This window comes from Schistocerca piceifrons, chromosome 2 (assembly GCF_021461385.2).
Source record: "Schistocerca piceifrons isolate TAMUIC-IGC-003096 chromosome 2, iqSchPice1.1, whole genome shotgun sequence".
NCBI classification, from domain to species: Eukaryota; Metazoa; Arthropoda; class Insecta; order Orthoptera; family Acrididae; genus Schistocerca; species Schistocerca piceifrons.
The window spans coordinates 511201753-511217257 of NC_060139.1; the positions used below are offsets into that span (position 1 = coordinate 511201753).

Here is a 15505-nt window from a genome sequence, read left to right on the forward strand (position 1 = left end):
TCAAAGTCCGTCAACTGCACATACGGTTCACGTCCACGCTGTCGCGGCATGCTACCAGTGTTAAAGACTGCGATGGAGCTCCGTATGCCACGGCAAACTGGCTGACACTGACGGCGGCGGTGCACAAATGCTGCGCAGCTAGCGCCATTCGACGGCCAACACCGCGCTTCCTGGTGTGTCCGCTGTGCCGTGCATGTGACCATTGCTTGTACAGCCCTCTCGCAGTGTCCGGAGCAAGTATGGTGGGTCTGACACATCGGTGTCAAAGTATTCTTTTTTCCATTTCCAGGAGTGTACTATCGGTCAAATCATTAGAATCGGCTATTTCACTCATTACACATCGCGGTGTACTGTTAACAGTTTTTCGCGTCATTTTTCACAAATCAAAATTATTCACAAATGAAACAAAGACAATGCAAAATGCAACAAACACAAATACAACAAAGAGCATCAAATTGCTGATGATCTGTGAAAGAAAGAGTGACAAATTAGTAAATGCGTTGCGCCATATGCAAACTACATTTTACTAAATAAGAGCAGATATATGACTACTTATCAGAAGATTCACAAAGAAATACGGTCCTGGCAGGGTCGCCAAGGGCAACCTCCCAACAAAATATAATAATTGAAAAATGGGAGCCTAGCGTAGCCTCGCCACAAAAATAATAAATTTAAATGAATTTTTCTAATATTGTAACCTCTGGACAGAATTGGTTCCCATTTATTGTCTGTGTGGAGAAATGCATTCACACTTCATATTCCCACAAAATTCTATTCTCATTTAATGTCAAATTCGAAACAGAAAAATTCCTAACCACCAAAATAATAAAAAAAATCTGTAACCTGATGGATTTATAAGGACAGGGGCGCTGACCTTTGGCCCTGTATTCTGAATAAAAAAAGCAAAAATTCTTACCTCAATAAAACTGCAATTATATCTGCTCTTAATTAGTCATTTTTCGACACAGCTTCGTGCACTGCTGGCGAATATATTTTTTTAATTCTTGGATGCAATGATAATGCATTGGGAATTCTTTAAATTGAAATGAATGGTTTTCTTTAAAAAAGTTGCTTTATATTATAAAAATTATTATTGGGGTATTTTTTTGAACAAATTAAATTACAATTAACATACATTCTTAAATATGCGCAAGGCTGCTTCTTTACCTTCTACAACAATACTCATCCTCCAGAATCCTGACCAGAGTCGCGAGGAGAGCACACAGCCGACGCATGCCGACTCCCGCCGACTCACGCAGACAACACCTAGACGACTACTACTAGACTACTAAAGCCGACCGACTACTGTCCACTCGCAACTGTCGACTCGCGCAGTCAAGCGCAGACTAGCAACAAGCAACAACTAACGATAAACTACTCTCTGGTCAGAGATTCTGTCATGCCTCGCCCATCGCCGGCGGAGCATACGTCTTACAAGGGGGCATACAGGTCCTTCCAGTACGATGGCATAAGGCCGTCGCACTGAACAGAGATTGTGTTAAAAATTGTAGCCAAAACAGTGAGGCATACTATGGTGCACTTGAATTCTGAATAAAACTAGCCTGTTTTCAGGTAAAAATTGTGTTGTATTACTTATGAGTCGCCCCTCGTATTTAAATTGCTGCTAAATCATACTTTATCAATGGAAACAAGTATTGCAGTGTTTCATTATGACTATGTGAAACAAATAATGTATTACGGTATTGCAAATGTGTCAAAATCGTATTTGTCTTTTACAAATTTCACAACTAAAATACTTCTATCTCACTAAAACTCTCCACATGACTGAACGCATGAAACAGTTCTGAAGCTTTTGCAAAGCATGAATAATCACTCCCAAGTACAGCAATCAAATGCGTTAACACCAAAAATCTGCCTGTGAATTGATCTACTGCTTCGTGTGAAAACCTTTACAAACTTCTCTAAGCGACACGTATACGTAAATCAAACAAAGTAATATCCACAAGCTAGCAGACCCGCGCTCAGCAGCTGTCGAAGTCTAAAGTAACTCCAGTACTGCTGACAGCCAATAGACACACGTAAACAACTCACCTGATTGGCGAGCGATGGCGCTTCTAGTGGTCGAGTTCGGAAACTGTTAGTTTGGAAATAATTATATTCATATCCACACAGTACGCTTCTAATGCCGCAGAAGTGAAAGAACCAAAAGAATATAGAAGACATGAAACATTACACGCAGCCCCTGATAAAGCCGTCAAAATAATACACTCTACGATCACTGCAGAAAAAGTTTAAAACAGCAAATTTACAAAATTTTATTCACCTGTGAACAACATGATATATGGCAGGTAGCGAAAGGTAAGGTTTTTCAGTCGTTATATTAGCATCAGCAGCGACTTATTAGGAAATACATAACAATTGTTTCTATTTTTCGTGGAACCTTCCAAGTCTATTGAGTGCAATACAGTTAAAAAGGAAGTTGTTTAAATGCCTTTACTGTAAAAGAACTAAGGAAGAAGAGGCTTCAAATGTGGAAAAAATGAGTTCGTGATATACGGTTTGCTGAAAGTTGTCAGTTTTGTATATTCATTTATACATGACGACGATTACAACATAGTATTCGTATACGAGAGCTCTAAATTGTTCCAACAGCTCGTCACAACATTGTAAGGTGCTTTGAAGCACCACTTCACTGTTCGATCTTAACCACGTACATGTCCGTGGAACAGCTGACGTGCCGAAAGAGCAGGTAGTTAATGCATTTTATTGGTCTGTACTTCTAGGATTCCTGCTTTGGTCCTCTGCGCTAGAATGTTAGAACCTGGCTGTTGTTAAAGCGTGTAGTATCATAGGAACTAGTTGCACACTTATCTGAAATGTAATGAAAACTGCTTTGCTCTGCCATACGAACCAAACACAGGCTCTTGGCAAATGCAACTTTGCATGTACTGCGTCAAATTTACACTCACGAACAACTCTTTGCTATCGCGTCGCATTCCAGAGCGCGATGCGAATGCCGATACACCCGCGAATCTCACTCGACAATCGATACATTCTATAGGCTCTCATGTAGAAGTGGTTAATATTCCACATGAAATCCATTCCTTAACCTTTTAGAATTGTAAAATGATATACACAGATTATTGCACGATGAGTTTGAAATATTTGTCTAACTTTAAAAAGAAAAATCATTATATTCACTAACGCTGTAATAATTATAACGGTACAAGACATGTTAGTATCTGACTCATTTCTAATACATCCAGCTACTGCATGGTCTACGGTGGAGCTAGCAGGTGTTTAACGTAATGTGGTTCGACGGTGGCATGGTCCAATGCGTTGCTCTGAGAAGTCCGCGAGTAATCTCTTTCCTTATCAAAGTTGTCTTATGCCACTGAGCGACCTTCAGCATTGGTGAACTTCGCTCCCGCTTGACTCACTGCGATTTGCGCCGCGACTGCTGTGATAAAGAGCCTCACGTTAGTGTGTCAGTAGTTCTCCAGGCAACAGGCTGGAACAGCATTCACAAGCATGACGTCAACAGAGAGTGGGTACGCCACTGTATGTGTGGCGGAGGGTGCTTTACACGGCCGCGTAAGCTCCACAGCGACCGGCTGCAAGTACTACAGCTTCCAGGGCGTGCCGTACGCTCGGCCGCCGGTGGGACAGCTGCGGTTCAAGGTGAGTGACAGGAAAGCGATGCAGTCAGTCACTTACCTCGTATTAGGATATGATGGTACTAATCTTGATGTACATGCAAATGTAGACGTAGCAAAAATATGAACACCACAGTGAAGAAGGCGCCCACATCACCGCCTGCACATTGTAAAACACTACAAAACAGTGGAGGTTCTGTCTATTGTACCAGATAATAAGATTCTTGAATGGTACGTGGGGGATCTGACTTTTAAGTGTGCCTTATTGAGAGCAGTTATTATCCTATTCCTTTGTGAAATGAGTGACGCACGGCTGCTGTGGTTTCTAACTATCACTACGAGTCTCACTTAATAACGACCATCACAGTAAAAAAGTTTATCTATGATTTACATACTATTCCATGTCATTGAATGCGGCAATATTATCAGTAGACCTCTATCAACTCTAGGTATCCTTTCTATACATGTGGCAGACGTCGTTAACCTAAATCTTTAGTGATAATAAAGGACATAATGACTGCAGAGTGCCATACAGTTCATAAAATATATAATCGCTGTTGGCAGTCTCTTAAAAAAGTTTTTGCATAATTTTGTCGTAATGGACACTACCAGAGGAATATTTGGCGGGCTGAAAATATTCGTAATTCCGCCTTAAAAAGGAGTTTTAAATATTTGGTAAATACATTTTTGTGACATACTTGGTGACCTGAAAATGTCTGTCAACGAAGTATTCTAGCATTTCCGTAATATTCTCTCTCCAGGCAAACTACGAGGCGGTTATTCGTGCTGCCCTTTTTTGCACTCGTATGTCTTAACGTCCTCCGTTAAACCAGACTAGGTTGTATTTCAGTTCTGGCTCTTTTGTGAGGTAATTCGTAGTTCACTTATCAACTAACCGGAGCATGCCATTTGCTGCGTGTACAAAAGAGGTTGTGTGGCCAGTCCGTCCCAAGTCAGCAGTTTTGCTTCCATGCCTTTGTATAAAAAGTCTGATTCCAGTGGTGACTCAGAAGACATACTCACACAAAGAAATGAGACGCAATACGAACGAATTACCTGAATGGGACGGAAATCGGTTGTTATTATGTACAGTTACACACAAATTATTACAATTTCAGGAAAATTGGATGACTTATTCAAGAGGATGAAAGTCACAAATTGAACCGGTCATTAACGCTTTAGTCCACTTCTGACCCTTAAGTAAACAGTTATTCAGCTTGGCATTGACAGAGTTGTTGGATGTCCTTTTAAGGGATATAATGCCAAATTGTGTCCAACAGGACCATGCACTCCTCAATATCCCGAACTGGTTAGAGGTCGCTATCCGTAACGCTCATACGTTATCAATTTGAAAGAGATCTGGTGACTCTACTGGTCAAGGTGAGGATTGGCAAGCACGAAGACTAGGAGTAGAATCTCTCACCATGTTCAGGAGGGCATTATCTTGAGCAAATGCAAGCCCATGACGAATTGTTACGAAGGGCAACAAAATGGGGCGTAGAATACCTTAGACGTCTCACAGTGCTCTAAGAGTGCCAAGGATGACAACTTGCTATGAAAAGAAATGGGCACCTCAGACCATCAGTCCTCGTTGTCAGACCATACCGCGGACGATAGTCAGGTTGGTATTCACTGCTGTCCGGTTGTTCTCTGGACGCGTCTTCGGCCTGGAATCTCGTTTACTGGAGTAGGATTGTCTTCAGTGACGCGTCCCGCCTCCAATTGAGCTCCAATGACCAGCGAAGACAAGTCTGGAGACGTCCCAGACAGTTCCAGTTGGACAGAGTTTGACACGATATGCCTCAGGAGCACATCCAACAACTTTGTCAACCAATACCAAGCGGAATAATTGCTTACTTAAAGGCCAGAGCTAGATCAATCCGTTACTGACTTGCTCTATGCCTGCTATAGACTTCTCTCGTAGTCTTTCGCGTTGCCTGTTAAGCCTGACGCCGCTGCGTCTTGGGATACCTGAACGGCATTTCCCGTGCATGAATGGCGGACAATGAAAGACACCTTAAAGGTGCTGAGGTGAAGAAGTCATGATGATAGCGATATGCACACATACAAATGTAGGCAGTATCACGTACACAAGGTATAAAAAGGCAATGCCTTGACGGAGATGTCATTTGCAAGCAGAAGATCTATGTGAAAATTATCAGAATTTCAGCGGGGAATGGTAGCTGGTGAAAGAGGCACGGGACATTCCTTTTGGAAAATTACTAGGGTACTAAATATTTCGAGATCCACAGCGTCAAGAGTGACACAACAATACCAGTTACAGGTATTAATTCTCGTCACGAAAAAGGGAGTGGCCGACGGCCTTTACTTAACCGAGAGGAGCTACGTTTGCATGGAATTGTCTGTGCTAACAGACAAGCAACACTGTATTAAATAATTACAGTTATTCTGAACGCCTCTGCAGTCCACTGTATTTAAAATTTCTTTCGCGACCTAAAATGATGCTCATTCCTCTCCATAATACGAGTAGTTACGTGTTACTCGTGCAGGGCTCCTTCTTGCATTGTCTGGTACACTGTGAGTTTCTTCTACCCCAAGAAAGCGACGACTTGCATCCAACTGCATCTAGTGCTTTCAGTATTTGCCGTTAGCGCCTCATCCATGTCTTGACTAAGACGTCAAGGCAAGCATATACTTGACTTATTTTCAAACCTAACTGAAGTTTCTCTGAGGCCTTCCATCACTCCCCTAGTATGTAAACTCCAATAATGAGTAACCTCTCTAGGTGAAAGTCCGGACTTTGCATGATTGTGCTCCCCTCCCCCCTCCCCCCCCTTCCCTGTCCAACAAGTGAGGTGGCTCTTACTGATTCTGTAGTCCCAGGACTGGCTAACGCCTCATACATTGAGATGACTAATGGAATAGGTCCTAATTTCGTGTCAGACCTTCTTTTTCCCGGCGTAGTGCAGCAGCTTGACGTGGCATGGATTCAGTGAGTCGTTGGAAGTCCCCTGCAGAATAACTGTCACCCTCTAACGGCAGCAACAAACATGGAGAACTTAGTGCACGTCCTTCCACGGTGATGAGAAGATAGGTAAAACAGATCCGCCCATCCAGCCCCCAGCAGCGAGCCAACAAATAAAAATATGAAGCTTCCTCAACCTTGTCATTACTGGCCTCGCCTTGCTGAAAGCAGCACCGCGTAAATCCGAAATGACTGATGATGATCAATGTGACTGCGCAACGTAGGAATGTTCTGTTACCAGCAGTTGCGCTTTTTTTATTGCCTGGGAGACCCCACTCACGATGTTCGGCCACCTGGTGCCAATACTTTCATTTGACGCCACTTCGACAACTTGCCTTCTGATGATGATAAAATGATTGTCAGAACGAAGCGGAGAAAATCCTATGTGGTTGGGAATCGAACCTGGGATCCAGCAATGCCAACTGCAAGACCACGAGCAATTGACGCATATGAGCCGATTTGCTATGGTGAGTGATGATCACTTTCTAAAATTGTAAAATATCGAGTAACTGACGGATAAAGAAAATAAACAATTTGTAGTTAGGTATAGCGCATATTTTATAATTAGAAGTACAATAACTTCAGTTGATCTCACGTGTCTACCCGTTTCCAAAGGCTGTGCTCGTAAATCCTAACGAATCAAAGTGCCACTAAAAGCCTCCCACGTTTTACATGTAAAGGCACGAGGTCTCGCTGTTCGTCTTACAGCATTTGAGTGACACCGACGTCGTGAGTCTTCAAGAACGTTACAAACTATAAGAGACACACGAGTAGAGCTGCTAAAATGCGACAGGCTTGTGACCGCTCTTAGTATGGAAGTACGGATTAAACACATTGAGTGTTGTCTAAGATTTGAATCGTATTATGTACAACTTATCAAACAATAAAAGCATTTTCTCAAATATGGTAAAGTTCAAAAGTCAAAGAGAAAACAGCATTTTCAAAGAGTAATTATTATTCCACATTTCTGAACTTATTGTTCAAATCAGTGAATATCTTGTACTACACACTTTCTAAAGTAGCATATGTTCTTGCTCAGCGGTCAAGCTGTCATCGATGCGTGGCTTTCACAAAATGGGTTGATACTCAGGGGCTTGTATTGTTAGCCAAGAAACAAAATGTATTTTTTGTGCCAACATAAGCTTTCTTAAATAGAACAATGCATACTGACATTAACAAATTTAAAGTAGGTTAAATTGAAATGTCAGTGGTGACTGTTGCAGAATTTTAGTGCGACTCCTATACGAGATATCGTGTTTTGAAAAGTTTCAACACTGACACTTGGTTGTGCCACTCAACCTGTTTAGTTACTAGGTACAAAATTATTATGTTTGCTTACAATGTCATGGTGTGTTCCTTGAGTTCATTCCAACTTGCCAGTCAGTTTGTGAAAGTCCAAGCAGTAGGTCGTGGGTGGATGATGGGATTTTCCAACGCAGAAAAGCCGACATGCTCATGGTGTATGGAGAGTGTAGAAAGAATGCAGTTCGTTCTTGTACGGTGTTTGCGTCAGGATATCCGAATAGACGTCAACCGTATCGCTAGTTACTTATCAACCTCTTCAACCAGTTACGTGAAAGTGCTAGGGTAACAGCTAGAAAACATAACAGAGGGAAAGAAATGGCGATAGAAGAGGGGGAGTTAATGATTTAGCTGCTGTTCCATTTCATCAGCACAAAGAGTCAGGCAAGTTTCCTATGGATTCTCCACCGACATAGGTTCCATCCCCATCACATCTCTTTCAAGGAAGAGCTGCATGGAAACTATTACAAGGATCGTGTTAATTACTGTACATGGACGTTAAGACAGGTCTTTGCAGATGCAGAATCTATCTAGTTCAGTAATGAAGCCACATTTACCGATCATGGTCAAGAAGACCACCGAAACAAGCACTACTGGTCTGTTGACAATCCCAATTGGCATCGTCAGATGGTACGTCAGTGTCGATGGCGAGTAAACATGTGGTTGAGGGATAGTGAACCATCATGATAGTGAACCATCAGCTCATAGAAAGATGAAAGATGCTGTATACAAGGACATACCAACTACACTCGATGATATTCAACGGCGTATTACTGCAGCCTGCTCGGACATCTTCGCTGAAATACTAGCACATGTGCAAGGGCCGTTCCACACCAGACTGAAAGTAGGTATTGGCACTGTCGGTGGTCATTTTGAACAATCTGTGATGATAAAATGTTATCTGGTTACTGTTCAGAAGCCACATAGCTAGTGTATACACTTGTTCTTTAGTGAATGTTACCACAGATACTGTGCCAGTGTCGGTGTAGGATCTTTTCAAGTAGGATATCTCCTACACGATCGCACAATAGTCTGTAACACAGACCATTGACAAACTAATTTAGTTTACTTTTAGTTTATTAGTGTCAGTAGACATTTTCCATTTAAAGATAGTGCATGTTTGCACAAAAAGAAACACTTCCTAAATACTATTAGAATCTGTTGATTGCCTAACAATACCAGCCCCTGACTAACTACTCATTCCGTGAAAACTGCACATCAATAGCTCTTCCCATTTCCGCAATATTTGCGGTGCAAGTTTTAGGTGGTTCATTCAGTACATACGAAGTGGAGCAGAAGCAGATACAGCAGCAACCAAGTATGCAGAAAGCGTCTTTAGCAGTCACTTTGTAAACATATTAAAGAAACCCCATAGGGGCAGCTCAAAAGAAAATGGGGTAAGGTATCAAATTGAAAGTAAATAAATATCAGTACCAAATCATTCAGTGAACTTGATGTTGCTCGAGTTGCTTTGGCAGAAAGGAAAATTATATTAAAGCTCTCGTGTGACTGATAAAATTTCAAGAAAAAGATTATAAACCTGCTTTTTTTGAGGTAGTTGTTGAAGTTTGTCATACAAGTAACGCATCATGTGTAAGTTAGGTCTTACAACAAAATCACACATCAGAGAAAGTTTTGCAGTTCCATGAGTTCCGGAACCTGTACAAAAAATTGGAATAGAAATCAACATAAACATCAGTTGACCCATTGTATTGCTCATGAAAACCACACATTACATGTTGTACCACCATACAGCGAGACCTTCAGAAGTCGTGGTCCAGATTGCTGTACTCATCGATACCTCTAATGCCAAGTAGCACGTCCTCTTGCATTGATGCATGCCTGTATTCGTCGCTGCATACTATCCACAAGTTCATCACAGCTTTATTGGTCCAGATCCTCCCACTCCTCAACGACGATTCGGCGTAGAACCGTCGGAGTGGTTGGTGGAACACGTCGTCCATAAACAGCACTTTTCAATCTATCCTAGGTATGTTTGATAGGGTTTATGCCTGGAGGACATGCTGACCACTCTAGTCGAACGATGTAGTTATCCTCAAGGAAGTCATTCACAAGATGTGCAAGATGGTGGCGTGAATTACCGTCCATGAAGACGAATGCCTCGTCAGTATGCTACCGATATGGTTGCACTACCGGTCGGAGGATGGCATTCACGTCTCGTACAGCCTTTAAGGTACCAGCAGCGTACGTCGGCCCCACGTAATGCCACATCAAAACATCATACAACTTCCACCTCGCTGCACTCGCTGGACAGTGTGTCTAAGGCGTTCAGCCTAACCGGATTGTCTCCAACAAGTGTCCGACAATGGTCTGGTTCAAGGCATATCCGTCATTCATCGGTGAAGAGAACGTGATGCGAATCCTGAGTGGTCCATTCGGTGTGTTGTTTGACCCATCTTTACCGCGCTGCATGCTGTCATGGTTGCAAAGATGGACCTCGCCATGGACGTCGGGAATGAAATTGCGCATTATGCAGCCTACTGTGCACGGTTTGAGTCGTAACACGACGTCTTGTGGCTGCACGAAATCATTATTCAACATGGTGGCGTTGCTGTCAGTGTTCCTCCGAGCCATAATCCATAGGTAGCGGTTATCCACTGCAGTAGTAGCCCGTGGGCGGCCTGAGCGACGCATGTCATCGACAGTTCCCGACTCTCTGTATCTCCTCTATGTCCGAACAACATCGCTTTGGAACACTTCGAGGCGTGTCCGCCCTGGTAGCTGAGCGGTCAGCGCGACAGAATGTCCATCCTAAGGGCCCGGGTTCGATTTCCGTGCGGGTCGGAGATTTCCTCCGCTCAGGGACTAGGTGTTGTCCCAATCATAATCATTTCATCCCCAGCGACGTACAAGTTGTCGAAGTGCTGTCAAATCGAAAGACTTGCACCCGGCGAACGGACTACCTGACGGAAGACCCTAGTCACACGACATTTACATTTTAATCAGAGACGTCTACACTTCCTTCGTTGAGAGCCCTTCCTGCCACAAAGTAATAATGCTGACGCGATCGAACCGCGGTATGGACCGTCTAGGCGTGGTTGAACTGCAAACAACCCGAGCCCTGTGCTTCCTGGTTGAATGACTGGAACTGATCGGCTGTCGGACCCCATCCGTCTAATAGACGCTGCTCATGCGTGCTTGTTTCATCTTTGGGAGGGTTTTGTGACATTTCTGAACAGTCAAAGGGACTGTGTCTGTGATACAATATCCCCAGTCAACATCCATCTTCAGGAGTTCTGGGAACCGGGGTGATACATAACATCTATTGATGTGTGTATTAATAACTACGCACCCTTTAACTGTTAACTTCTCAACGTTTCTTTAAAAAACCTGTACTGTACGTAACTGAAATTAATATGTCAGAATACATGGGATTTTTGAGACAGTTATAATTTAGATTACAGTAGTCCCCTGCGATGGGGATAGTTTCATCTCTAAAACATCCCCCAAACTCTGCATAATGTCACCGTGACGTCAGGATTTGTGTAGCAGCCACTTTCGAAGTCATTATTCTATATGCTCAAGCATTTAGTGAGTATGTAAGAAGAGCAGTGGAAGTTGAATTGAAATGTGTGTGATTAACAGCGGTGTGCCCTATCATCACACTTTTATTTACTGTAATGCGTACACATGAGTATGGAAGGTTTTGCAATATACTTGACTAAAAACAGCAGTGAAACTTTAGATATAATGCAGAGAAACTCCTTTCTATGTTTTCTTCACAGCCGCCGCAGCCTCCTGAGCCATGGACAGGCACCAGGGACGCTACCAAGGAGGGCAACGTGGCACCGCAGCTGAACTCTTTCACAGGGCAGTACGTGGGCGACGAGGACTGCCTCTTCCTTAACGTCTACACAACAAAGGTAACTTTTGTAGGCGTCTAAATGCTTTTAAAACAATGGAATTCGGATAGAGTTCCATGGTAAATGCAAATGAAGTCGTTGCATTGTCGACGAACAAAGCCAAAAAACAAGCTAAGTATGGTTACAGGAGAAGCACTGAATGATTTCTAAAACAGGATATTACCTACCGACTTAGAAAAATGCATAGAACTTTTAATTATTAGAAAATGCAGGAAGACTAAAATGTGATCAGCGCTTAGTACATAAATGATTCTCAATATAAGTAAATCTTGTGTGATTCGCGTAAGTTGACTAAATTACTTTATGCCACTAGATAAGTGACCAGTCGTAAAGATACAAAAACGATGAATATAGAAGGAAGTGTGCGCAGGATTACAGTCTATCGTATTTCACTAGGTAAACTGAGAGTATAAGCGACTGGACAGCAGTGAAATTCATAAAATCTTAAACACGGCTGTAATTCAGGAACTATACGACACAGAGAGGAATTCGTGGCGGGCCGCATCAAACCAGTCAGAATACTCGACATAAAAGTTTTCTGGGTTAGGTACCGCGTCATAATGTAAAAACTACTGCTGCTATTTACATTATGACGTGGTACCAAACACAGAAAACTTTTATGTCGACTGACTCCGGTCGCGGAAGCCTACGAAATTATATCAGTCAGAAGACTGATCACAAAAAAAGTCGACTCTAAAATCGGAGGGGTTCAAAAAATCAGCCACTTGCTTGAAAATTGGAGACTCGAACCCGGATTTTTCCGTTTTCGCGAACGGTCTCTTTAACCGCCCTCACCACAGGCACAGCCCCTGACCAGGTCAAATTTCCAACTTATTCAAACACTACTGACGTAGTGCTCCTGCTCATTACCCGTATCACTCGCAGCGATTCGCTGATTTCTGTAAGAGTTCGCAGGTGTTGTGCATCTTCACTGAAGGTATCACTGGGCATGCTAGCCCTATACAAGTGTATGCAGTGTCTGTTTTCTGGGACATGTCCGAAGGAACAGTCATAATTTAGATTACTGCATTGAAAATAGTTTTATCTCTAACGCATCCCTCAAACTCTACATGACATCTCTCTGCATCTCAGAGTAACACTTGCAACCTATACTCTGTTCCACAAGAACGTGTACGCCGCTATCTGCATGAAATAAAAGACACTATTATGAATATAAATTTACATGAAAATACATGTTATTACTGATTGCGCACTTACATAATAGTTAATCCAGTCGCCGCAATTATCTATTATAACTTGGCAACTTAGCCCTCTGTCCGTTAAATCATATACGTTTCCAACATCGCTCGACCCACTCCACAATGAATGTCTTTGACATTGTAAAAATTTTAGCACCTGCTCCATATGGAACTTCGGTCCCTTTCGATGATTTACAAGGAACAGTGCGTGGTGACGCTTCAGATATTTTGCACTCGTTTTAAACTGCAACCGACAAAACGAAAACATTCAACCCTCCCACTGTTTATCTATACACTGTGCCACTGATCACAGATTCGAGACTGCAACCAGAGAAGTAGCTCCGGACATTACATTTAAAATTAAGGCATACATTTTCTTGTGAAACTCATAGTGCGTCCTTAATTATTGGCTGGAAGGATTCCAGTCTCTGTAATCCTCTGCAGTTTTTACCCTCTACAGCTCCCCCTAGTCCACAGAGGTTATTCTGAGATGTATTAACAAATGTCCTTACATCCTGTCCCTTCTCCTTCTCAGTGTTTTCCATATAATCCTTTAATCACTGTCATGTTCGAAAGAACAGACATCGCATATATAATGCTGGTAGAGTTATCTCCTCCATGTCCGAACAACATCGCTTTGCTTCACTCCGAGACGCCTGGACACTTCCGTTGTTGAGAGCCCTTCCTGGAACAAAGAAACAATGCGGACGCGATCGAACCGCGGTATTGACCGTCTAGGCATGGTTGAACTACAAACAACACGAGCCGTGTACCTCCTTCCTGGTGGAATGACTGGAACTGATCGGCGGTTGGACCACCTCCGTCTAATAGACGCTGCTCTTGTATGGTTTTTTACACCTTTAGGCGGGTTTAGTAGCATCTCAGAACAGTCAAAGGGACTGTGAATGTGACACAGTATCCACAGTCAACATCTATCTTCAGGAGTTGTGGGAACCCGGATGATGAAAAACTTTTTTGATATGTGTGTAGTTCTCATTGACTCACCTAAGTAGCTGCTGCCACATTCACAAAATATTTCGTAAATTCTAGGATCACTACGACGAAGTATGTCCTTATGTCCTTTACTGAGCACAGGATTTGTTTAATTTTCTTGGCTGATCGGAAAATGGATTGAACACAGCGTCTGATAACAATTTTTTTTTGGGTTGGGGGGGGGGGCCTGGTGTAGGTTTGAAGAAAGGAAAGAATTCTATGGGCTGATCATCTTCTGGTGATTGAGTCGCTCTTCGTATCTGTATCTTAGTTTCTTAATATCTCGACCACTATAGCTTTTCATCCGGAATAAGTTTTTTAAATATCTCATGTCGAAGTCTGTAGGTGTTCCTTGTCACAGTCTCAGGGTATTAGCGTTTTTAAAACAGTAATCTTAAGCAGCTTTTCGTAGGTGACTGTCTATAGTTGTTAGATAACTGGAGAAAATATATTTGTGCCATCAACTGTAAAATTGGTTGTTTATTCTCTACCGGTTTCGATTATTACAGTCATCTTCACTGGAGAAAACAGTACAAAAATGGATCAAAAATTCATTTTCGCCATGCATGAACCAACTAAATGTAGAAAATACGTAATTTTCATAATAATCAACATAAATATACTGTGCTTTGTCACATTTACGGTAGTGCACACTTGATGATAACTGCTCACTTAAATTATTAAAAGTGGGGTTATCACCAAGTGTGCTTACCTGTAATTGCGCTAATGCACCAAGCGTTTTATGGTCTATTTTAAACAGATTGTTGTGACAATTGTATATGCTCTAGATTTGGATGACTCATATGAGACGAAAATGTATGTTCGATTCACCGATGTACACTGTCTTTCTCCGGGAAGATAATTGTAATAATCAAAACCAGTAGAGAATAAACGTACAATTGTACAGTTGATGGCACTAAAATGCTTTTTTCACCTTTCTAATGGGCTGGATGACAAACGCTTTGTGCACTGAAGTGAGGGTCAGTATATGTTTGGTTTCCGGTAAACAGTTGCCCTAGCCGCCCGTCCGATTTTCGTTGGAGTAGAACATCTAAAACGATAAATTTCCTTCTCTCTCCATCACAGCGATGAACTTGATATTGGGGTACATACTATTCATGTGATCAAAGAACAGGTGTAGAGCTTGGAGCTATGTGGCAAGATCATGAGTGTGTTGTCAAAATAGCGAAAAAAGCAAGATGAATCAAGATGGTGTCTGGCCAGCCGGAGTAGCCGAGCGGCTCTAGGCGCTACAGTCTGAAACCGCGCGACAGCTACGGTCGCAGGTTCGAATCCTGCCTCGGGCGTGGATGTGTGTGATGTCCTTAGGTTAGTTAGGTTAAGTAGTTCTAAGTTCTAGGGGACTGATGACCAGAGAAGTTAAGTACCATAGTGCTCAGAGCCATTTGAACCAAGATGGAGCTTGCAAAATGCTCCGTAAAGATATTAGTAGCTGCTGGAGACAATGGAAATTGCATGGCTATTTATTCAGTCATTTCATAAGATTCATCACTTTACAGATTG

At 42.4% G+C, this 15505-nt stretch overlaps 1 protein-coding gene across 1 annotated transcript in view; it reads left to right on the forward strand.

Annotated features, from left to right (window-relative positions):
* The first annotated feature begins 3428 nt into the window (after nucleotides 1-3428).
* LOC124777679 (esterase FE4-like) overlaps nucleotides 3429-15505 on the forward strand; it is a 68004-nt gene continuing 55927 nt past the window's right edge. Inside the window, exons 1-2 of the mRNA XM_047253156.1 lie at nucleotides 3429-3642; nucleotides 11652-11789. Of these exons, the coding sequence (XP_047109112.1) occupies nucleotides 3493-3642; nucleotides 11652-11789 (288 nt within the window). The 5' untranslated portion in view covers nucleotides 3429-3492. The remainder of the gene's footprint in view (nucleotides 3643-11651; nucleotides 11790-15505) is intronic.